The sequence below is a fragment of the Somniosus microcephalus genome, chromosome 3, assembly GCF_052327205.1.
Source record: "Somniosus microcephalus isolate GS21.2 chromosome 3, FLI_Smic_1.0, whole genome shotgun sequence".
NCBI lineage: Eukaryota > Metazoa > Chordata > Chondrichthyes > Squaliformes > Somniosidae > Somniosus > Somniosus microcephalus.
The window spans coordinates 365666146-365689663 of NC_140989.1; the positions used below are offsets into that span (position 1 = coordinate 365666146).

The following is a 23518-nucleotide window of genomic DNA, read 5'->3' on the forward strand; positions in this document are numbered from 1 at the left end:
TCTGGACAACGAGGTGTTATTGCACCAGCTTCCAGTTCCAAGGATAATCAGACAGCCGATAATCAGACAGCCACCCACGAAATCAGACCGAGACACAAATCCAAATGGGTTGGTCATCTGATCGCCATGCCCCGGGCTCCACATTAGAATCCCATCTGGTTCCTTTCTTACTTTGTTGTGGGGAAATGACCTTGGCCGGGGCAGGGGGGAGGGGGAGAGGGAGGGGGAGAGGTTGGAGATAGCATTAAAAATAGCTTTTAAAATTAAATCGAGACTACCCTGGCCATCACAGAGCCGGCAAATCACGTTCTCATCGGTTATTCGCGGTGGGGACTGTACTTTACCATAAGAGAAAACTTTTAAAAGGGGTGGGGGAGGAACCCAAAAGCCTCTTTTCTATAGATCCTCCCCCTTACACTTAGAATCATTCTAGTTGCTCGCCTCTGAACCTTTTCCAATGCTTGCAGATCCCTTGTGGCAGGACAGCCAGAACAACAACAACGATGATGTGCATTTATATAGCGGCTTTAACGTAGTAAAACACCCCAAGGCGCTTCATAGGAGCATAAAAATCAGACAAAATTTGACACCGAGCCACATTGGGGAGACCAAACGCAGATTGGGTGACCGCATTGCGGAACACCTCCGTTCAGTCCGTAAGGGTGACCCCGAGCTTCCAGTCGCCTGTCACTTTAATTCACCGCCCCATTCCCACTCAGACCTCACTGTACTCGGGCTCTTGCATTGTTCCACGGAAACTTGAGGAACAGCACCTCATCTTCCGATTAGGCACTTTACAGCCTTCCGGACTCAATATCAAGTTCAACAATTTCAGATCATAACCTCGGCCCCTATTACATTTTTACTTATATTTTTTATCCACATCTTTGTTTAGGCCCTCCCCCCCCCCCCTTTTTTTCCCTCTCCCACATGGCAGCTGTCTCCCATTCTGCCAGCGCATTTCACACCTAATCTAGAGCGGTCTTTTGTCTCCACTAGTCCCATCACCATCTCGTCTGGTTTTGAATACCTCTTAATGTCTCTTCACTTCTCTTTTGTTCTCTGATCCCCATTTCCCAGCCCCCAAACTGGCCTTTTAATCTGTTTCATTTTCTGTGCTTCTTCAGTCTTGACAAAAGGATTTCGACCTGAAACATAGAAGATAGGAGTAGGCCATTCGGCCCCTCGAGCCTGCTCCGCCATTCAATGCGATCATGGCTGATCATCCAAACTCAGTACCCTGTCCCTGCTTTCTCCCCATATCCCTTGATCCCTTTAGCCTTAAGAAATATATCTAACTCCTTCTTGAATATATTTAATGAATTGGCCTCTACTGCCTTCTTTGGTAGAGAATTCCATCAGTTCACTACTCTCTGGGTGAAGAAATTCCTCCTCATCTCTGTCCTAAATGGCTTACCCCTTATCCTTAGACTGTGACCCCTGGTTCTGGACTCCCCAACCATCGGGAACAGCCTTCCTGCATCTAGTCTGTCTAGTCCTGTTAGAATTTTATAAGTTTCAATGAGATCCCCTCTCATTCTTCTAAACTCCAGCGAGTACAAGACCAATTGACCCAATCTCTCCTCATACGTCATTCCTGCCATCCCAGGTATCAGCCTGGTGAATCTTCGCTGCACTCCTTCCATGGCAAGAACATCCTTCCTCAGATAAGGCGACCAAAACTGCACACAATACTCAAGATGTGGTCTCACCAAGGCCCTGTACAACTGTAGCAAGACATCCTTGTTCCTGTACTCAAACCCTCTCGCTACGAAGGCCAACATACCATTTGTCTTCTTAACCACCTGCTGCATCTGCATGCTTACTTTCAGCGACTGGTGACATTGACTATTTCTCTCTCCACGGATGTTGCCTGGCCTGCTGAGTTTTTCCAGCATTTTCTGGAGGAGGGAGGTGTAGAGAGGCAGAGAGGGTTAGGGAGACAGCTGAAGGCACGGCCGCCAATGGTGGAGTGATTAAAAAAAAACGGGGATGTGCAAGAGGCCAGAATTGGAGGAGTGCAGATATGTTGGAGGGTTGTAGGGCTGGAACAGGACACAGTACGTCAAGTCTTGCCTGACCTGTTTTTTTTTTCTTACAGCCTCAGCTTAACCACAGTAGACTTGTCTTCCAGTGTTCAGGTTCTATATCTCAGCACGTAATGACCACCTCACCGCATTGTCTAGACAATGGGAGTCAACTTGGGCTCATTCAAATTCAGTCAGTACTTGGATTGCAGATTATTTCATTCAATGTGCAATAATTTGCATTTAGCAATATTAAATTCCATCTCTCTTCTATCCGCATAAATTATTCAAAACCTTTTGATGAATCCAATCTTGGCTTTTACTGCTTTCCCCGTTTTAGCCAAAATTGCAGAATTGAGGTCATTTATTATCTCCGCTTTGCAGATGCAACACTCAAAAGGTTCAGGGTTCAAGCCTCATTCTGGGGCTTCAGCATGTAATCTAGACCAACATTTCTGCGCAGTACTGAGGGAATGCTGCATTATAAGATGTGCCATCTTTCGAAATGAAATATTAAACCAAGATTCCCATCTTTTCAGGTGGATGTAAAAGATCCTATGGGACTGCCGAAGAGTAGTGTCCCAGCCAATATTTATACTTCATCACCACCAAAACAGATTAACTTGTCATCCGACTCTAAAGTGGGATATCAACTGACGCTCTTTGGATTATGAGTTCATTACATGGAATCTGCAGCACAGGAACAGGCCATTCGGCCCAACAGATCTATGCCAGTGTTTATGCTCCACACGAGCCTCCTCCCACCCTATCAGCACATCCTTCTATTCCTTTCTCCCCACTGTTTATTTAGCTTCCCCTTAAATGTATCTATACTATTCGCTTCAATCACTCCGTGGCAGCGAGTTCCACATTCTCACCACTCTCTGGGTAAAGAAGTTTCTCCTGAATTCCCGATTGGATTTACATAAGAAATAGGAGCAGGAGTCGGCCATTTGGCCCTTCGAGCCTGTGCCGCCATTCAATAAGATCATGGCTGATTTTCTATCTCATCAAGGGCAGCACGGTGGCATAGTGGTTAGCACTGTTGCCTCACAGCGCCAGGGACCCGGGTTCAAATCCGGCCTTGGGCGACTGTCTGTGTGGAGTTTGCACATTCTCCCCGTGTTTGCATGGGTTTCCTCCGGGTGCTCCGGTTTCCTCCCACAGTCCAAAGATGTGCGGGTTAGGTTGATTGGCTATGATAAACTGACCCTTAGTGTTAGGGGGATTAAATACGTGGGGTTACGGGGATCAGGTGTGATATGTGTCGGTGCAGGCACGATGGGCCGAAATGGCCTCTATCTGCACTGTGGGGTTTCTGTGTGTGATTCTTTCTGTGTGATCTCCACTTTCCTGCACTATCCCCATATCCCTTAATATCCAAAAATCTATCGATCTCAGTCTTGAATATACTCAACGACTGAGCCTCCACAGCCCTCTGGGGTAGAGAATTCCAAAGATTCACCACCCTCTGAGTGAAGAAATCTCTCATCTCAGTCCTAAATGGCCGACCCCTTATTCTGAGACTGTGACCCCTGGTTCTAGACTCCCCAGCCAGGGGAAACATCCTCTCAGCATCTACCCTGTCAAGCCCTGTAAGAATTTTGTATGTTTCAATGAGATCACCTCTCATTCTTCTAAACTCCAGAGAATAACATAAGAAATAGGAGCAGGAGTTGGCCATTCAGCCCCTCGAGCCTGCTCCGCCATTCATGGCTGATCTGATCTTGGCCTCAACTCCCCTGTAGCTCAAATATCTGTCTATCTCAGCCTTGAATATATTCAATGACTCCGCCTCCACAGCTCTCTCGGGTAGAGAATTTCACAGATTCATGACCCTCAGAGAGAAGAAATTCCTCCTCATCTCCGTCTTAAATGGGCGACCCCTTATTCTGAAACTATGCCCCCTAGTTCTAGATTCCCCACGAGGGGAAACATCCTCTCTGCATCTACCCTGTCAATCCCCCTCAGAATCTTATATGTTTCAATAAGATCACCTCTCATTCTTCTAAACTCCAATGAGTATAGGTCCAACCTGCTCAACCTTTCTTCATAAGCCAACCCCCTCATCTCAGGAATCAACCTCGTGAATCTTCTCTGAACTGCCTCCAATGCAAGTATATCCCTCCTTAAATAAGGAGACCAAAACTGTACGCAGTACTCCAGGCGTGGTCTCACCGACACCCTGTACAGTTGTAGCAGGACGTCCCTACTTTTATTCTCCATCCCCCTTGCAATAAAGGCCAACATTCCATTTGCCATCCTAATGACTTGCTGTATCTGCATGCTAACTTTTTGTGTTTCATGTACGAGGACCCCCAGATCCCTCTGTACCACCGCATTCTGTAATCTCCCTCCATTTAAATAATATTTTGCTTTTCTATTCTTCCTACCAAAGTGGATAACCTCACATTTCCCCACATTATACTCCATCTGCCAAATTTTTGCCCACCTACTTAACCTATCTATATCCCTTTGCAGACTCTGTGTTCGCCTCACAACTTGCTTTCCCACCTATCTTTGTATTGTCAGCAAATTTGGCTACAGTACACTCGGTCCCTTCATCCAAGTCATTAATGTAGATTGTAAACAGTTGAGGCCCCAGCACTGATCCCTGTGGCACCCCACTAGTTACAGTTTGCCAACCTGAAAATCACCCATTTATCCGACACACTATTTTCTGTTGGTTAGCCAATCTCTATCCATGCTAATACGTTACAATATATTGCAATATAGGCCTAGTCTACTCAATCTCTCCTCATAGGACAATCCCCCCCTCCCCTCCCATTGCACTCCCTCTATGGCAAGTATATCCTTCCTTAGGTAAGGAGACCAAAACTGTACACAATACTCCAGGAGTGGTCTCACCAGGGCCCTATATAATTGCAGTAAGACATCTTTACTCCTATACTCAAATCCTCTTGTAATAAAGGCCAACATACCATTTGCTTTCCTAATTGCTTGCTGTACCTGCATGTTAACGTTCAGTGATTCGTGTACAAGGACACCCAGGTCCCTCTGAACACCAACATTTCCCAATCTCGCACCATTTAAAAAATACTGCTTTTCTATTTTTTCCTATCAAAGTGGATAACTTCACATTTCTCCACATTATATTCCATTTGCCAAATTTTTGCCCACTCACTTAGCCTGTCTATATCCCCTTGAAGCCTCTTTGCATCCTCCTCACAACTTATATTCCCACCCAGCTTTGTATCATCAGCAAACTTGGATATATTACATTTAGCCCCCTCATCCAAATCATTGATGTAGATTGTGAATAGCTGAGGCCCAAGCACTGATCCTTGCAATACCCCACTAATTACAGCCTGCCAACCCAAAAATGACCCGTTTATTCCTACTCTCTGTTTTCTGTCCGTTAACCAATCCTCAATCCATGCTAGTATACTACCCCCAAATCACATGAGCCCTAATTTTGTTTAATAACCTCCTTGTGTGGCCCCTTATCAAATGCCTTCTGAAAATCCAAATAAACCACATCCATTGGTTCCCCCTTATCTATTCTGCTAGTTACAACCTCAAATATCTCGAATGGATTTGTTAAGCACGATTTCCCTTTCATGAATCCGTGTTGACTCGGCCCAATCCTATTATTATTTTCTAAGTGCCCTGTTACCACAGCCTTAATAATAGATTCTAGCATTTTCCCAACTACTGATGTCAGGCTAACAGGTCTGTAGTTCCCCATTTTCTCTCTCCCTCCTTTCTTAAATAGTGGGGTTACATTTGCTACCTTCCAATCTGCGGATCCGTTCTAGAATCTATGGAAAGTTTCTGGTGGGAGCCGCACAGGACAGCTTCAGTCTCGCCAAGCTCCAAAAGAAGAATGCTCAGGATCATTCAACACTTGACACAAGTCAAGCAATTGGCCAGCACGAAGACATTCATGGATTGAAGGGTAGCTGCAGTTGAGCGTCATCAATGTTCACATGATAGCAGACTTCAAAGATGATGTTGCAGAGGAGCAACATATAGTTCATAGAACCATAGACATTTACAGCACAGGAGGCCATTCGGCCCATCGTGTCTGCCGGCCGAAAAAGAGCTATCAAGCCTAATCCCACTTTCCAGCTCTTGGTCTGTAGCCCTGGAGGTTACGGCACTTCAAGTGCATATCCAATTACTTTTTAAAATGTGATGAGGGTTTCTGCATCGACCACCTTTTCAGACAGTGAGTTCCAGACCCCCCACCTGGGTGAAGAAAGTTATCCTCAAATCCTTCTACCAATTACCCCTGGTTATTGACCCCGCTACTAAGGGAAATAGGTCCTTCCTATCCACTCTATCTAGGCCCCTCATAAATTTTATACACCTCCCCTCTGTTCCAAAGAAAACAACCCCAGCTGTTGTGTATGTACCTTTAAGAGAATAACTGGTCTCAGACTGCAGTACCGGCAGTGACCACCCCTGTATAAAAGGCACTAGTGAGCCTCTGTTTGTTTTAGTTTCACTATTGACTTCCACCAGTAAAGACGTGTTTTGTTTAACTCTGCTGTCCGTGTCTCAATCATTCACGGACATAATACTGGTGACGAGCAGATACGAACCTACCTACAGTCTGCACCACCTCCTGGGATCCATTCTTACAGCGAAGTGAGCAGAGGTCGAGGCCAGAAAGAAAAGAAAGTAAGAGGCAGTAGAAACGGGCGTCAACCGTGGGCATCCGCCCTGTGTTGCAGAGTTGAAGATTGCTGGAGAAGCTGTCGGATGCGGGGCCTGGTTCCTGTCGACGGTGCTTCAGCTAATCGGGCTGGTGGCAGGTAGTGCACTGATCCTTCCTGGGCTGCGGCGGTCGCGAACTCGAGCGGGTGGTTTGCAACGGGGCCGAGCAGCGTTGTCGGGAAGAGAGAGAGAGGGTGGAACACACAGGGCGCGGCTGGTGCTACGAAGCCGGGCTGCGTATAGACCCGTGAAGAGGGAGGCAAGAGTCCCACAGGGTTGTTCCACGACGGGAAAATAACTAAAAAAAAAATTAAACGCGCAAGAAACCGTGGAAAGCAGCGCCAACAGCGGGGAAGGTGCCAAAGCGCGGGAGGCGCCATCGTAATCAGCGGGGAAGGCGGCAAAGCACGGGAGGTGCCATTTTAGATTTGCAAGATGCCGAAGACTGGCTGTATCACTGCTTTTGATAATACAATAGAGGACTGGACCACGTATGTGGAAAGAGTCGAGGTATATTTCGAGGCAAACGAAATAGCGGAGGAGAAAAAGGCACAGAAATATTGTTAAACTTAATAGGCGCTAGAACGTACGGCCTATTGCGGGACCGGATTGCTCCAGCCAAACCGAAGGCGAAGAGTTTTAACGAAATTGTTGCTGTCCTACAGGGACACCTAAACCCTGCACCGCTGTTGATAGCAGAAAGATTTAAATTTCACAGGAGAACTCAGCACAAAGATGAGAGCAATGCTGAGTACCTTACGGAACTACGCAAGCTATCAAAGCACTGCCAGTTCGGAGCAGGACTGGCAGATACCCTACGGGACAAATTTGTCTGTGGACTCCCGAGTGAAGGAACACAGAAGAAGTTACTCGCAGAAAAAGAGCGGATGCTAGATAAGGCTTTCAGCGTGGCAGTATCGTATGAAGCAGCAGCCAGGGGAGCTGCAGAAATTCAACAAAAACCACAGGAATACGGCACCCACAAAATGACACGGGGATTTGCAAAATGTTATCGCTGCGGCAGAACTAACCATGACCAGAAGGACTGCTGGTCCAAAGACAAAATATGCAGGCAATGCGGGAAGATGGGACACATTGCACGAGTTTGCAGGTCTGGGAAGAAGACCAGCAACAACAAAAAGGCTACTAAGGAACCGTACAAGAAAGTACAAAAGATGACGGACAGTAGTTCCGAAGACCAGATGAGCGATAGTGAATCCGGAAACAGGAGACTAAGCTAAGCTGTCTCAAACTTCACAATGTAATCGCAAAAGAGGATCACCGAACCATTTGGGTCACCCTCACGATAGCAGGGTCCCAAGTTAAAATGGAATTGATACAGGATCAGCGCTAACCGTCATGAATCGACGAGACTACGAGCGGCTATTTTCACACATACCCTTGAGAGAGACATCCATCGTCTTGACGATGTATACAGGGCAAAAAGTATACCCCAGAGGAAAAATAAGGGTGCCTGTCGAATACAACGGCAAGAAAATATGGAAATTGTATCTCTACATACTGCCAAATGGTGGACCACCGTTATTGGGACGGGAATGGATCAGGAAGATAAACTTAGATTGGCACTCCATTCATGCAATGACGGTGGACGGTAAAAAAGATGAAGACGTCACTCCTGGACGATTGTCAACAATCTTAACTAACGCCAAAGAGGTATTTCAACAAGAACTGGGCACGCTTAAAAGGTGTAACCGCCTCGATAAAAATAGAAGAGAATGCAGTTCCCAAGTTTTTCAAAGCAAGACCGGTACCATATGCAATTCGCCCAGCCGTCGAGGCAGAGCTGGAAAATCTGGAGAAGGCGGGCGTGTTGTCTAAGGTCGACTGGAGCGAGTGGGCGACACCCATCGTTCCTGTCATGAAGAAAACGTTAAGCAATAAGTCCGGGGAGCCAAGGAACATTCGCATCTGTGGGGATTTCAAGGCGACGGTGAACCCAGTCCTTCACACAGTACAATATCCTCTTCCAAGGATAGAAGACATCTTCGCCTCACTGTCTGGAGGGAAGCGTTTTATAAAAATTGACCTAGCACAAGCATATTTGCAGATGGAGGTTGAAGAGTCCTCTAGGAAGTATCTCACGATAAACACACAAAGGTCTTCACCAGTATCATCGATTGGTATTCGGAGCAGCATCGGCTCCGGCGATATGGCAAAGAGCGATGGAACAAGTCCTGCAAGGGATTCCGGGGACTCAGTGTTACTTGGACGACATCCTTGTAACAGGTGAAGATGACAGTGAACACCTTAACAACCTAGAACAGGTGCTCACTAGACTACGGGAACATGGGCTACGAGCCAACCGCCCCAAGTGCAAACTTTTTAAGAAACAGATATCGTATTGTGGCCACGTGATTGATGAAGAGGGGTTACATAAGTCCCCTGACAAAATTGAAGCGGTTGTTAAGGCCCCAGCGCCTGAAAATGTGTCGCAACTGAGGTCATTCCTCGGATTGGTGAATTACTATCATAAGTTTTTGCCGAATTTGTCGACAATTCTGCACCCACTGAACGCCCTGCTACGAACGAGGGTAGCATGGAAATGGAGCGATGATTGTAAGCGTGCTTTTCAGAAGAGTAAGGACTTAATCACTTCAAGGGAAGTATTGGCTCACTACAACCCAGCACTGCCGATCAGACTGGCGTGTGATGCGTCTCCCTACGGCATTGGGGCGGTACTGTCACATAAATTCCTTGATGGTTTGGAGAGGCCGATAGCTTTTGCGTCACGCTCGTTAACTTCTGCCGAGCGTAACTATGCCCAGATTGACAGAGAGGCCCTTCGCCTCGTGTGGGGGGGGTGAAGAAGTTCAATCACTACCTGCACGGTCAAAAATTTACTCTACTAACCGATCATCAACCTCTTGTCTCCATTTTCAACCCTCAGAAGGGCGTACCGATAATGACAGCACAACGGCTGCAGAGATGGTCCCTTTTCCTAGGGGCACACCAATATGACATCGAGTACAAAGGAACTAAACAGCATGGAAATGCTGATGGATTGTCACGCCTACCATTGCCAACGGTGGAAGAAGACCTTGCAGTGGATCCAATGGAGTTATTCCACTCGACCATAGTCGAATGTCTCCCTGTGACGAATGCAAACATAGAAAAGGAAACACGGAATGACCCGACACTATCACGGGTCTATGATTTAACGGTGAAGGGATGGCCAGCACATGGTGAACCACTGCTGCCAGCATTCTCGCCGAGAAGAGAACAGCTGTCAGTGTGCAGAGGAACCTTGATGTGTGGATCCAGAGTAGTAATTCCACCTAAGTTGACGGATAGAGTGCTCAATGAGCTTCATGAGGGTCACCTGGGTGGGGTAAAAATGAAGAACTTAGCCAGAGCGTTTGTGTGGTGGCCGGGAATCGATAGAGAAATCGAAGAGATGACCAAGAGCTGCGCAGGATGCCAGAAGGTCCAAAACGCCCCACCACAAGCTCCTCTGCATCCATGGGAGTGGCCCTCATCTCCATGGCAGAGGGTGCACATTGATCTTGCTGGTCCCTTCATGGACTCGAGGTTTTTAATTGCGGTGGATGCACATTCAAAGTGGCCAGAGGTAATAAAAATGTCCTCAACCACCACGGAAAAAACTATCACAGTTTTACGAACCATATTCACCAGAAATGGGCTGCCTGAACAGATTTGCTTTGACAATGGACCACAGTTTGTGTCTGAAGAGTTCTGGAGGTTCTTAAAGAACAATGGTGTTAAGCATTACACATCTGCCCCATATCATCCAGCCACTAATGGATTGGCCGAGAGGTTTGTCCAAACATTCAAGAAGGCTATCAAGGCAATGTGTAATGAAGATATACCCCTACAACACAAGGTGGACAACTTCTTGTTTGCCTACCGGAATGCGACACATGCGGTTACCAACCAAACTCCAGCCATGATGTTCTTCAATCGAAGACTACGATGCCGCTTGGATTTGGTTAAGCCAAACGTCCGAAGAGATGTGGAGAACAGGCAGTTTCAGAATATGAATGAAAGGCCGACCAGGAGTTTTAAAATAGGTCAACCAGTTTTGGCCCGGGACTACCGCACTGAGAAATGGCAGCCAGGAACGATTTGTACACGACAAGGACCTCTCATGTATACCGTGGACGTTGGGGAGAGCATTGTAAGACGCCATGCTGACCAGATTCTAGAGTCACTGGAAAATGTCAACTCCACACCACGATCTGATACACCTGGTAATGAAATCGACGTTCCAATTGCAACTACCGCAGAACTGGTAATATTGGAAGCAGATGAACCAAACAACGACATTGATCCCGACTCAACATTGCCAGAAGAACCTGATACCCCAAAGAGGTGTTATCCAGACAGAATCAGGAAGCCTCCTCAAAGACTGAACTTATAATTGCTTAAACTTAACCAATGTATCTTGCAACAGTAATTGTGATTGTAATTAGTTATCATTTAGTTGTTAAATGAATGTTATGTACTGTTTATCTAAAAAGGGGAGGAATTGTTGTGTATGTACCTTTAAGAGAATAACTGGTCTCAGACTGCAGTACCGGCAGTGACCACCCCTGTATAAAAGGCGCTAGTGAGCCTCTGTTTGTTTTAGTTTCACTATTGACTTCCACCAGTAAAGACGTGTTTTGTTTAACTCTGCTGTCCGTGTCTCAATCATTCACGGACATAATACCAGCCTATCCAACGAGACCTGGGTGTCCTTGTGCACCAGTCGCTGAAGGTAAGCATGCAGGTGCAGCAGGCGGTTAAGGCGGCAAATGCATGTTGGCTTTCGTAGCGAGAGGATTCAAGTACAGGAACAAGGATGTCTTGCTGCAGTTGTGCAGGGCCTTGGTGAGACCACACCTTGAGTATTGTGTGCAGTTTTGGTCGCCTTATCTGAGGAAGGATGTTCTTGCCATGGAGGGAGTGCAGTGAAGATTCACCAGGCTGATACCTGGGATGGCAGGAATGACGTATGAGGAGAGATTGGATCGATTGGGCTTGTACTGGCTGGAGTTTAGAAGAATGAGAGGGGATCTCATTGAAACTTATAAAATTCTAACAGGACTAGACAGACTAGATGCAGGAAGGATGTTCCCGATGGCGGGGGAGTCCAGAACCAGGGGTCACAGTCTAAGGATAAGGGGTAAGCCACTGAGGACAGAGATGAGGAGGAATTTCTTCACCCAGAGAGTGGTGAACCTGTGGAATTCTCTACCACAGAAGGCAGTTGAGGCCAATTCATTAAATATATTCAAGAAGAAGGAGTTGGATATATTTCTTAAGGCTAAAGAGATCAAGGGATATGGGGAGAAAGCAGGGACATGGTACTGAATTTGGATGATCAGCCATGATCGCATTGAATGGCGGAGCAGGCTCGAGGGGCTGAATGGCCTACTCCTGCTCCCATCTTCTATGTTTCTATCTTTCCTTATAGCTAAAGTTCTCTAGTCTTGACAACACCTTTGTAAATCTCTGGGGCAATCACATCTCTCCTGTAATGTGATGACGAGAACTGCACGCAGTACTCCAGTTGCGGCCTAACTAGTGTTTTATACATTTCAAGCATAACCTCCCTGCTCTTACGACGGCGGGGGTGGGGGAATGTCAAATTGAAGGTGGCTGCGCAGCCACCAGCAGAGAAGCTACTTAAGGCGATGTACTAACTGGAATGGGACAGGCAGAGTTGGAACCAGAAGAGGGCAGTGCCAGAGGTGCACCACAAAACGAGAGGCAACAAAGCTGGCAATCACATCAAAGGCTACGCAGAAGTCAAGGAGTGATAGTTGGAGGGCGGTCTGTTCTGAAGGAGCTCTCAAACCAGGGCAACGGCATGGGGGTTACAAATGTCTTCAGCACCACCGTACGGAGGGAAGTGGAAAATCAGCCAGGGTTCCCATTTGTGATCACCGCCTAGTGACCTCTGATGGAAATGCACACATGGGCATCACACAAGAACGCTTGCACTCATCGGCAAGGCTAACGGATGAATAACTGTCACATGGGATGGGCGAGGAACCGGAGAGGGCGTCTGGCCATGGTGGACACAGAGAAATTACCACGGAAACAACACAAGCTTGAGCACGAAGAGTCTAATTGGGGTCTGCAAAATGATGGACTGGGACGACAGGTTGCATCAACCACAGTAGCGATCCATTAAATAAAATTAATTTAATAAGGCGGCTATTTAACACATGGTGATTCTCAGGCTGCATTTTTGCTCCAAGCTTCAAGTCAAAGCAAGGCTGCTTTGGTTGTAAATCCAATAAATGGCAGTGCCACCCAAGATTGTGGTTGATAGTGAGGAGGAAAGCTGTAGACTGCAGGAAGATATCAATGGACTGGTCAGGTGGGCAGAACAGTGGCAAATGGAATTCAATCCGGAGAAGTGTGAGGTAATGCATTTGGGGAGGGCCAACAAGGCAAGGAAATACACATTAAATGGTAGGACACTGAGAAAGTGCAGAGGATCAGAGGGACCTTGGAGTGGATCTACATATAGATTGGGCTAACCAAATTAGTAACAATACTGTGGAGGAGGAATTCCTGGAGTGTTTAAGGGATGGTTTCCTGGACCAATATGTCAAGGAACCAACCAGAGATCAGGCCATCTTAGACTGGGTATTATGTAACGAGAAAGGATTAATTAGCAATCTTGTTGTACGAGGCCCCTTGGGTCGGAGCGATCATAATATGATCGAATTCTTCATTAAGATGGAGAATGAAGTAGTCAACTCAGAGACTAGGGTCCTCAATTTAAATAAAGGAAACTACAATGGTCTGAGGTACGAGTTGGGTAGGATTGATTGGGGAATGTCACTCAAAGGGTTGACGGTGGATAGGCAATGGCAAATATTCAAAGACCGCATGGATGAACTACAGTATTTGTTCATCCCAGTTTGGCATAAAATTAAAACAAAAAAGGTGACTCAACCGTGGCTAACAAGGGAAATTAGGGATAGCATAAGATCCAAGGAGGGGACATATAAATTGGCCAGAAAAAGCAGTAAACCTGAGGATTGAGAGCAGTTTAGGATTCAACAAAGGAGGACAAAGGGATTAATTAAGAAAGGGAAAATAGAATATGAGAGTAAGCTAGCAAGGAACATAAAAACTGACTGTAAAAGCTTTTATAGATATGTGAAGAGAAAAAGATTGGTGAAGTCAAGCGTAGGTCCCTTGCAGTCAGAATCAGGGGAATTTATAATGAGGGAACAAAGAAATGGCAGACCAATTAAATACATATTTTGGTTCTGTCTTCACAAAGGAGGACACAAATAACCTCCCAGAGATGTCGGGGAACATAGGGTCTGATGAAAGGGAGGAACTGAAAGAAATCAGTATTTGTAGGGAAATGGTGTTAGAGAAATTGACGGGATTGAAGGCCGATAAATCCCCAGGGCCTGATAATCTACATCCTAGGGTACTTAAGGAAGTGGCCCTAGAAATAGTAGTTGCATTGCTGGTCATCTTCCAAAATTCTATAGACTCTAGAACAGTTCCCATGGATTGGAGGGTAGCTAATGTTACCCCACTATTCAAAAAAGGTGGTAGAGAGAAAACGGGGAATTACAGACCAGTAAGCCTGACATCGGTAGTGGGGAAAATGCTAGAGTCCATTATAAAAGATGTAATAGCAGAACACTTGGAAAACAGTGACGGGATCGGACAAAGTCAACATAGATTTACGAAAGGTAAATCGTGCTCGACTAATCTACTGGAATTTTTTGAGGATGTAACTGGTAAAATAGATAAGGGAGAACCAGTGGATGTGGTGTATTTGGACTTTCAGAAGGCTTTTGGTAAGGTCCCGCATAAGAGATTAGCGTGTAAAGTTAAGGCACATGGGATTTGGGGCAAGGTATTGACTTGGATAGAGAACTGGTTGGCAGACAGAAAGCAGAGAGTTGGAATAAACGGGTCTTTTTCCGAGTGGCAAGCAGTGACTAGTGGGGTACCGCAGGGATTGGTCCTTGGGCCCCAGCTATTCACAATATATATTAATGATCTAGACAAGGGAACTAGATGTAATATCTCCAAATTTGCAGACGACACAAAGCTGGGTGGGCGTGTGTGCTGTGAGGAGGATGCTGAGTAACTCCTGGATGATTTGGACAGGTTGGGTGATTGCGTAAAAGCATGGCAGATGCAATATAACGTGGATAAATGCAAGGTTATCCACTTTGGTGGCAAAAACAGGAAGGCAGATTATTATCTGAATGGCAATAGATTGGGAGAAGGGGAAGTGCAATGAGACCTGGGTGTCCTTGTGCACCAGTCGCTGAAGGTAAGCATGCAGGTGCAGCAGGCGGTTAAGAAGGCAAATGGCATGTTGGCCTTCGTAGCGAGAGGGTTTGAGTACAGGAACAAGGAAGTCTTGCTGCAGTTGTACAGGGCCTTGGTGAGACCACATTTTGAGTATGGTGCGCAGTTTTGGTCGCCTTATCGGAGGAAGGATGTTCTTGCCATGGAAGGAGTTCAGCGAAGATTCAGCAGGCTGATACCTGGGATGGCAGGAATGGCGTATGAGGAGAGATTGGGTCGATTGGGCTTGTACTCGCTGGAGTTTAGAAGAATGAGAGGGGATCTCATTGAAACTTATAAAATTCTGACAGGACTGGACAGACTAGATGCAGGAAGGATGTTCCCAATGGTCGGGGAGTCCAGAACCAGGGGTCACAGTCTAAGGATAAGGGGTAGGCCATTTAGGACAGAGATGAGGAGGAATTTCTTCACCCAGAGAGTGGTGAACCTGTGGAATTCTCTGCCACAGAAGGCAGTAGAGGCCAATACATTAAATATATTCAAGAAGGAGTTGGATATATTTCTTAAAGGTAAAGGGATCAAGGGGTATGGGAAGAAAGCAGGGTACTGAATTTGGATGATCAACCATGATCGCATTGAATGGCGGAGCAGGCTCAAGGGGCCGAATGGCCTACTCCTGCTCCTATCTTCTATGTTTCTATGTATGTCCACAGCTCCCTGAGGGTAGCAGGACAGGTAGATAAGGTGGTTAAGAAGGCATACGGGATACTTGCCTTTATTAGCCGAGGCATAGAATATAAGAGCAGGGAGGTTATGTAGAACTGTATAAAACACTGGTTAGAATACTGCGTGCAGTTCTGATCACATTACAGGAAGGATGTGATTGCACTAGAGGGGGTGCAGAGGAGATTTACGAGGATGTTGCCTGGGCTGGGGAATTTTAGCTATGAGGAAAGATTGGATTGGCTGGGGTTGTTTTCTTTGGAACAGAGGAGGCTGAGGGGAGACTTAATTGAGGTGTATAAAATTATGAGGGGCCCAGATAGAGTGGATAGGAAGGACATATTTTCCTTAGCAGAAGGGTCAATAACCAGGGGGCAGAGATTTAAAGTAATTGGTCAAAGGATTAGAGGGGAGTGGAGGAGAACCTTTTTCACCCAGAGGGTGGTGGGGGTCTGGAACTCACTGCCTGAAAGGGTGGTAGAGGCAGAAACCCTCATCACATTTAAACAGTACTTGGATATGCCCTTGAAGTGCCGTAACCTACAGGGCTACGGACCAAGAGCTGGAAAGTGGGATTAGGCTGGAGAGCTCTTTGTCGGCCAGCACGGACACGATGGGCCGACTGGCCTCCTTCTGTGCTGTAAATTTCTATGATTCGAGTGCTAAAGCCTGCGTGGAGACCCCTTCCAGGCGAGGTACTTTAAACTGGATTTGGACTGCACACTTTCGGGTTCCTGAAGGCAAACCTGCATATATACCAGAACAGGCATCACATGAGCTCATCCTTAAGATGTGTTTATATTCAGACTTAAATAATTTTGTACCATTTTCGCACAACAGATTTAATTGGGACCGACTCCAGGAAACTGGTTTCAAAAGATCAACTTGCATTCAAACTTCATTACAATAATCCAATTTAGTCAAGTGTTGTGGGAAGGAAGCAATTTTGGTCGAGTTCCACAACTCGAAATATTTTTAAGAATGGGGTAACTACCTTTAAATGACACTTCCCACCTCAATGGATAAATAATGCATCCAAGCTTATTTCTAGATCAACTGTCTCCTGGCTGGTAAAGCGGATTTAAAATGAACAACCGACCTTGCTCCTTGCCAGAGGAGGACGAACACACAGGCAAACACTGCATTTCACACCCCGTGGGCTTCCTTGCTGCGGTTTCCATGTCATTTGATATTTACAAGAGGAAAAATAAAACTGCAATTGATTTTATACCCCGCCCACTGTCGAAACTAGCATTCTGCAAATGACAACACTGCCCTGAGGTCAACGAGGCTCTCATTAACCTAAATGCACTCACGATTTAACCCACCCTTTTGCCTAATACAAGAAGGGACTCACCTGCCGCTGGCTCCTGTGCAACGGGGGGGGGAAAGGTGTTGACGCTGCAAGTGCCCCGGTTGATTAAGCACAGCTACATGTCCAGAACCCAGGACTCGCTCCCCTCCGCTCCTGAAACCAGGGCGAGCTGCAATGAATGCGGGCGTCACACTGACAGGCCTGTCAATCAATCCTGGGCATCCCACAGCTCAAAACAGCGGCAGGTTTCAAAATGCTGCAAATCCGAAATCAGACCCAGCAAATGTTGCAAAAATGCACATCCCCCTGTTCAGGCTGAAAGATCAGCATTTCCATCTTATGACTTGCCCATCACGCGTCTTTGTCCCTCAACCTACCACGCACTTTTGCCTTTATGCAAGAGGGGGTGGTTCCGTAGCATTAGTGGTTGTGTTACTGGTTGCTAGTTAATCCAGCTGGTTATCAAAGATGTGAGTTCTAATCCCACTTAAGGCAACTGAAGGGAATTTCAAATAAATCTGGAATAAAAAGCTAGTACCAGTAATGGTGACCACAACCTACAATTGAATAGGTAAATGATGCACGTAGGACTGGTGTGATACAGGTTTTTTTTCTTGGTTTATTGAAATATAGTGGTAGTTTGTACTGTAAATATTATTGATTTATTTGTAAAAATTTATCATTGCATTTATATTAACCATAAAGCTGTTTTTTAAGGCTTTATTCTTTTCTTATTGTGGTCAATGGATTTACTTTGTAATTGATGAGTTGTATAAGTACTGTTGTACTTGAATAAAGAATTTTTAAAAATGATTCCTGTTATAAATCTCACCATTCAAGGAAACTACTCGTGAAATAACGCTGGACGGCCAGCGGGTGGCGCCGTCCAAGGAGTATAAATACTCGGGCGTCGGCCCCAGCTATCCAGGGACATTTTGTAAGACAGGGAACTAGTGAAGTACAACTAGACCTCCATGTTCTGAAACAAGTTGATTAAAGCCTTGCTTTATACTCAAACCAAGCACGTAGTGAGTTTTATTACGTCAGTGACCATGATTGTTGTAACAGAACCCATCTAGTTCACTAATGTCTCCTAAGGAAGGAAATCTGCTGCCCTTACTTGGTCAATGTGGTTGACTCTGAAATGGTGGCTCACCGCCACTTTCTGATGGGCAATAAATGCAATGCCCACATCGTAAACAAATAATAGTGGCTTCCTTCCACCATCAAAAGAAAAGTACATCTAATTATGGCTAGTTAATAGCTGATTCACTTTAAAATGCCACAGCGAGAGAGGGCGGAACATGGGTATACAGGCGAAATAATCATTATTGTTCTGTTGTTTGTAATTGGTAGTAATGACCCAGGTGCCAGGCATAAACTGGTTAAATTTGCTGAGCATATTAAAACACAGACAACAGTGAAAATAGGATGCAGCAAAAAGATTATGATCAACTTTGGCAAATGGCCAGATAAATGCAAACTAGCTGTAACTGATTAAAAGTGTGCGTTGTATATATAGTACACAGAGAATGGATTGGTATGCAGTGAATGGAAAATCTAAGATGGGCAGGCAGCAAGGCAATGGAGGCTTAAAATGATACGTGCCACCTGTTTTCTACAGGAATTCAGTGAACACTTGGGGCTAGAAGCCCCTTCCACCTGCTATCTTTGACCAGATGTGTTAGCCAATGAGTTGGCGGTGGGGCGGGACTTACGGCAGGTCTCACAGCAAACAGTGTATTTTACAGCATAAGAACGTAGGAAATAGGATCAGAGTCGGCCATTTGGCCCCTCGAGTCTGCTCCGCCATTCAATCTGATCATCTACCTCATCTCCACTTACCTGCACTATCCCCATATCCCTTGATTCCCTTAATATTCAAAAATCTATCGCTCTCTGTCTTGAATATACTCAATGACTGAGCCTCCACAGCCCTCTGGGGTAGAGAATTTCAAAGATTCACCACCCTCCGAGTGAAGAAATTCCTCCTCATCTCAGTCCTAAATGGCCGACCCCTTATTCTGAGACTGTGACCCCCTGGTTCTAGACTCCCCAGCCAGGGGAAAACATCCTCGCTGCATCTACTCTGTCAAGCCCTGTAAGAATAGCAAACAAAGTCTACTTACAGAGTCTATTTAAAAAGGGTCACTACCAACTCCAACAAATGGAACTCATGACCAAAACTGCAGCAAAGTCTCCCGATAAAAGCAGGATTATTTCTCCAGCAAGATGCAGCCAGTGGAGGATAGTTACGCATTACAGATTATGGGCATAACATCAATCCCAGTCACAGCAGTGCGGTCTCTAGGCATGGTTGACGGGGGAATGAACCAATCATTTCCATTCGGGCCGGGAATAGATATGCAGCCATATTTCACAGCAGGCAGAAAAACTGGCGGCCATTAGACTTCAGTTGTACGCTGCCTGACGGGCTCCCAATAGGATGTAGGAAGTAGAGTGGGCCTCAGTCACATGGGTTTGCGGCTCAGTCGGTAGCACTCTTGCCTCTGAGTCCTAGAAGGTTCTATGGTTCAAAGCCCCACTTCAGCACATAATCCAGGCTGACACTTCAGTGCAATACTGAGGGAGTGCTGCACTGTCGGAGGTGCTGTCTTTCAGACGAGTGGTTAAACCGAGGCCCTCGCGGGTGGATGTAAATGATCCCGTGACATTATTTCAAAGAAGAGCAAGGGAGCTCCCGCCAGGCAAATATTGATCCCTCGACCAACATCACTAAAATAGATGATCTGGTCATTATCACATTGCTGTTTGTGGGAGCTTGCTGTGTGCAAATTGGCTGCCATATCACCTACATTACAACAGTGACTACACTTCAAAAAGTACTTCATTGGCTGTAAAACGCTTTGGGTCATCTTGTGGACATGAAAGGCGCTATATAAATGTCACTCTTTTTTACATTACACAGAATGTACAGCACAGAAACAGGCCGTTCGGCCCAACAGCTCCGTGCCGGGGTCTGTGCTCCACACCAGCCTCATCCCACCCCTCTTCATCTCACCCTATCGACATTTCCTTCTATTCCTTTCTCCCTCACGTGTTTATCCAGCTTCCCCTTAAATGCACCTATACTATTCGCCTCAACCACTCCCTGTGGTAGCGAGTTCCTTTTCGGTATGGCTGCAGAATCGCTAACCAGAGGGCATAGATTTCAGGTGATTGGCAAAAGAACCAGAGGCGACATGAGGAAAAACATTTTTACGCGGCAAGTGGTTAGGATTTACATAGAAACATAGAAACATAGAAACTAGGAGCAGGAGTAGGCCATTCGGCCCTTCGAGCCTGCTCCGCCATTCGAGATCATGGCTGATCATCCAAACCCTAGCACCCGGTCCCTACACCGACAGGCATCCCACCCAAGCCCTATTCCCATAACCCCATAACCCCACATATTTAATCCCCTCTAACACTAAGGGCCAATTTTTATCATGGCCAATCAACCTAACCCGCACATCTTTGGACTGTGGGAGGAAACCGGAGCACCCAGAGGAAACCCACGCAAACACGGGGAGAATGTGCAAACTCCACACAGACAGTCACCCGAGACATTTGGACTGCACTAGGGTGAAAGAAAGAAAGACTTGCATTTATACAGCATTTTTCACAACCACCAGACGTCCCAAAGTGCTTTACAGCCAATGATGTGTAGTCACTGTTGTAATGTAGGAAACGCGGCAACACCAATTTGCGCACAGCAAGCTCCCACAAACAGCAATGTGATAATCACCAGATAATCTGTTTTTGTTACCTTGGTTGAGGGATAAATATTGGCCCCAGGGATAACTCCCCCTGCTCTTCTTCGAAATAGTGCCTTGGGATCTCTAACCTGCACCTGAGAGAGCAGACGAGGCCTCGCTTCAACATCTCATCTGAAAGACGGCACCTCCGACAATGCAGCACTCCCTCAGCACGGCACTGGAGTATCAGCCTAGCTTTATGTGCTTAAGTCTCTGAAGTGTCTTAAAATACTCCTGTGAAGCACCTTGGGACGTTTTACTTAGTTAAAGGTGCTATATAAATACAAGTTGTTGTTGTTCCAGGGAACATTGGTAGGCAGCTGTTGGGTGATTGGGCAGATGCATGGCAGATGCAGTATAATGTGGATAAATGCGAGGTTATCCACTTTGGTGACAAAAACAGGAAGGCAGATTATCTCAACGGCAATAGATTGGGAGAAGGGGAAGTGTAACGAGACCTGGGTGTCCTTGTGCACCAGTCGCTGAAGGTAAGCATGCAGGTGCAGTAGGCGGTTAAGAAGGCAAATGGTATGTTGACCTTCATAGCGAGAGGATTCGATTACAGGAACAAGGATGTCTTGCTGCAGCTGTACAAGGCCTTGGTGAGACCACACCTTGAGTATTGTGTGCAGTTTTGGTCGCCTTATCTGAGGAAGGATGTTCTTGCCATGGAGGGAGTGCAGCGAAGATTCACCAGACTGATACCTGGGATGGCAGGAATGATGTATGAGGATAGATTGGATCGATTGGGCTTATACTCGCTGGAGTTTAGAAGAATGAGAGGGGATCTCATTGAAACTTATAAAATTCTAACAGGACTGGACAGACTAGATGCAGGAAGGATGTACCCGATGGCCGGGGAGTCCAGAACCAGGGGTCGCAGTCTAAAGATAAGGGGTAAGCCATTTAGGACAGAGATGAGGAGGAATTTCTTCACCCAGAGAGTGGTGAACCTGTGGAATTCTCTACCACAGAAGGCAGTAGAGGCCAATTCATTAAATATATTCAAGAAGGAGTTGGATATATTACTTAAGGCTAAAGGGATCAAGGAATATAGGGAGAAAGCAGGGACAGGGTACTGAATTTGGATGATCAGCCATGATCTCACTGAATGGCCCACTCCTGCTCCTATCTTCTATGTTTCTCCGTCTCTCTATCTCTTTCCTCCTTTAAGACGCTCCTTAAAACCTACTGCTGTGACCAAGCACCTGCCATAATTTACCCTTATTGGCTCGGTGTCAAATTTTTTGTCTTAAAATACTCCTGTGCCGCGCCTGACCTGCTGAGTGCCTCCAGCTGGGAATGGAGCGCCTGCTGGCCTCCCTCCCCCCGCAAGCGGGGCTGCCATTGGCTGCGGCGCCTGTCAATCACCCGGGTCTTCCGGCGCTTCCTAGCAACGGCCCTGGAAACGGAGGACGCCGGAAGAGTCTGAGAGACAACAAACCGGCAGCAAAACCGCATCGAGTCCAGCATGAGTGTAAGTGATCCGATCCAAACCCGGCCCTTGGTCCCGGGGCTTTCAACAGCTGCTGCAGAAATGTAGATTTATAAAACAAACCTGACTTGTCGTATTCTGAGATTGAAAAAGCGAATAGAAAGAAAGAAAGACTTGCATTTCTATAGCGCCTTTCACAAACCTCAGGACGTCCCAGAGTGCTTTACAGCCAATGTAGTACTTTGTTTTTGAGGTGTGGTCACTGTTGTAATGTGGGAAACGTGTCAGCCAATTTGTGCACAGCAAGCTCCCACAAGCAGCAATGTGATAATGACCGGATCATCTGTTTTTTGATATGTTGGTTGAGGGATAAATATTGGCCCAGGACACCCTGCTCTTCTTCCAAATAGTGACCGTGGGATCTTTTACGTTCATCTGAGAGGTCAGACGGGGCCTCGGTTTAACATCTCACCCGAAAGTCGGCACCTCCGACAGTGCAGCGCTCCCTCAGTACTGCCCCTCCGACAGTGCAGCGCTCCCTCAGTACTGCCCCTCCGACAGTGCAGCGCTCCCTCAGTACTGCCCCTCCGACGGTGCAGCGCTCCCTCAGTACTGCCCCTCCGACAGTGCGGCGCTCCCTCAGTACTGCCCCTCCGACGGTGCAGCGCTCCCTCAGTACTGACCCTCCGACAGTGCAGCGCTCCCTCAGTACTGTTCCTCCGACAGTGCAGCACTCCCTCAGTACTGCCCCTCCGACAGTGCAGCGCTCCCTCAGTACTGCCCCTCCGACAGTGCAGCGATCCCTCAGTACTGCCCCTCCGACAGTGCAGCACTCCCTCAGTACTGCCCCTCCGACAGTGCAGCACTCCCTCAGTACTGCCCCTCTGACAGTGCAGCACTCCCTCAGTACTGCACTGGAGTGTCGGCCTAGCTTTATGTGCTCAAGTCCCTGGAGCGGGACTTGAACCCACAACCGTCTGATAGAAACCATTTCTGGCCAAACGACAGGTGCCTCCACCCTTTGTCTCCCCCAGTGGGATTCTACTCTGTTTCAGGAAAGAAATTGAAGCTGATGCAAACGTAATATAAGAGACTAATTATGCATTTTAGTCGTTTATATATGTAAACTAATTGTTTCAATCCAACACAATGTCATGTTAAGTGTAATGGCCCAGAAATTCGGGTCCCCACGGGTGAGTACGCACTGGGTACTCACGTGTAGGCCCAACGAAAGTGCCGGTTTCCTGCATGCACTGCGCATGCGCGGGAAACCGGAACTTCCGTTCCCCTGAAAGAAGGGGTTCAGGGGTGG

General features: G+C 46.7%; 2 protein-coding genes across 3 annotated transcripts in view; one reads left to right on the forward strand and one right to left on the reverse strand.

The window, feature by feature from the left end:
- Window positions 1-17384, reverse strand: part of LOC147122402 (mucolipin-3-like) — an 88500-nt gene extending 71116 nt beyond the window's left edge. Inside the window, exon 1 of one of the 2 annotated variants that reach the window (XM_085983538.1) lies at window positions 17056-17384. Coding sequence is in view for 1 of the 2 variants with exons in the window: in XM_085983537.1 (XP_085839663.1) it covers window positions 16798-16879 (82 nt within the window). In the remaining variant the exon portion in view is untranslated. Of the gene's footprint in view, window positions 1-16797; window positions 16899-17055 lie in introns of those variants that run through there. The other variant, XM_085983537.1, reaches the window with a different exon arrangement.
- Window positions 17385-22210: 4826 nt separating this feature from the next.
- dnai3 (dynein axonemal intermediate chain 3) overlaps window positions 22211-23518 on the forward strand; it is a 207328-nt gene continuing 206020 nt past the window's right edge. Inside the window, exon 1 of the mRNA XM_085983542.1 lies at window positions 22211-22248. Coding sequence (XP_085839668.1) covers window positions 22243-22248 — 6 coding nt within the window. The 5' untranslated portion in view covers window positions 22211-22242. The remainder of the gene's footprint in view (window positions 22249-23518) is intronic.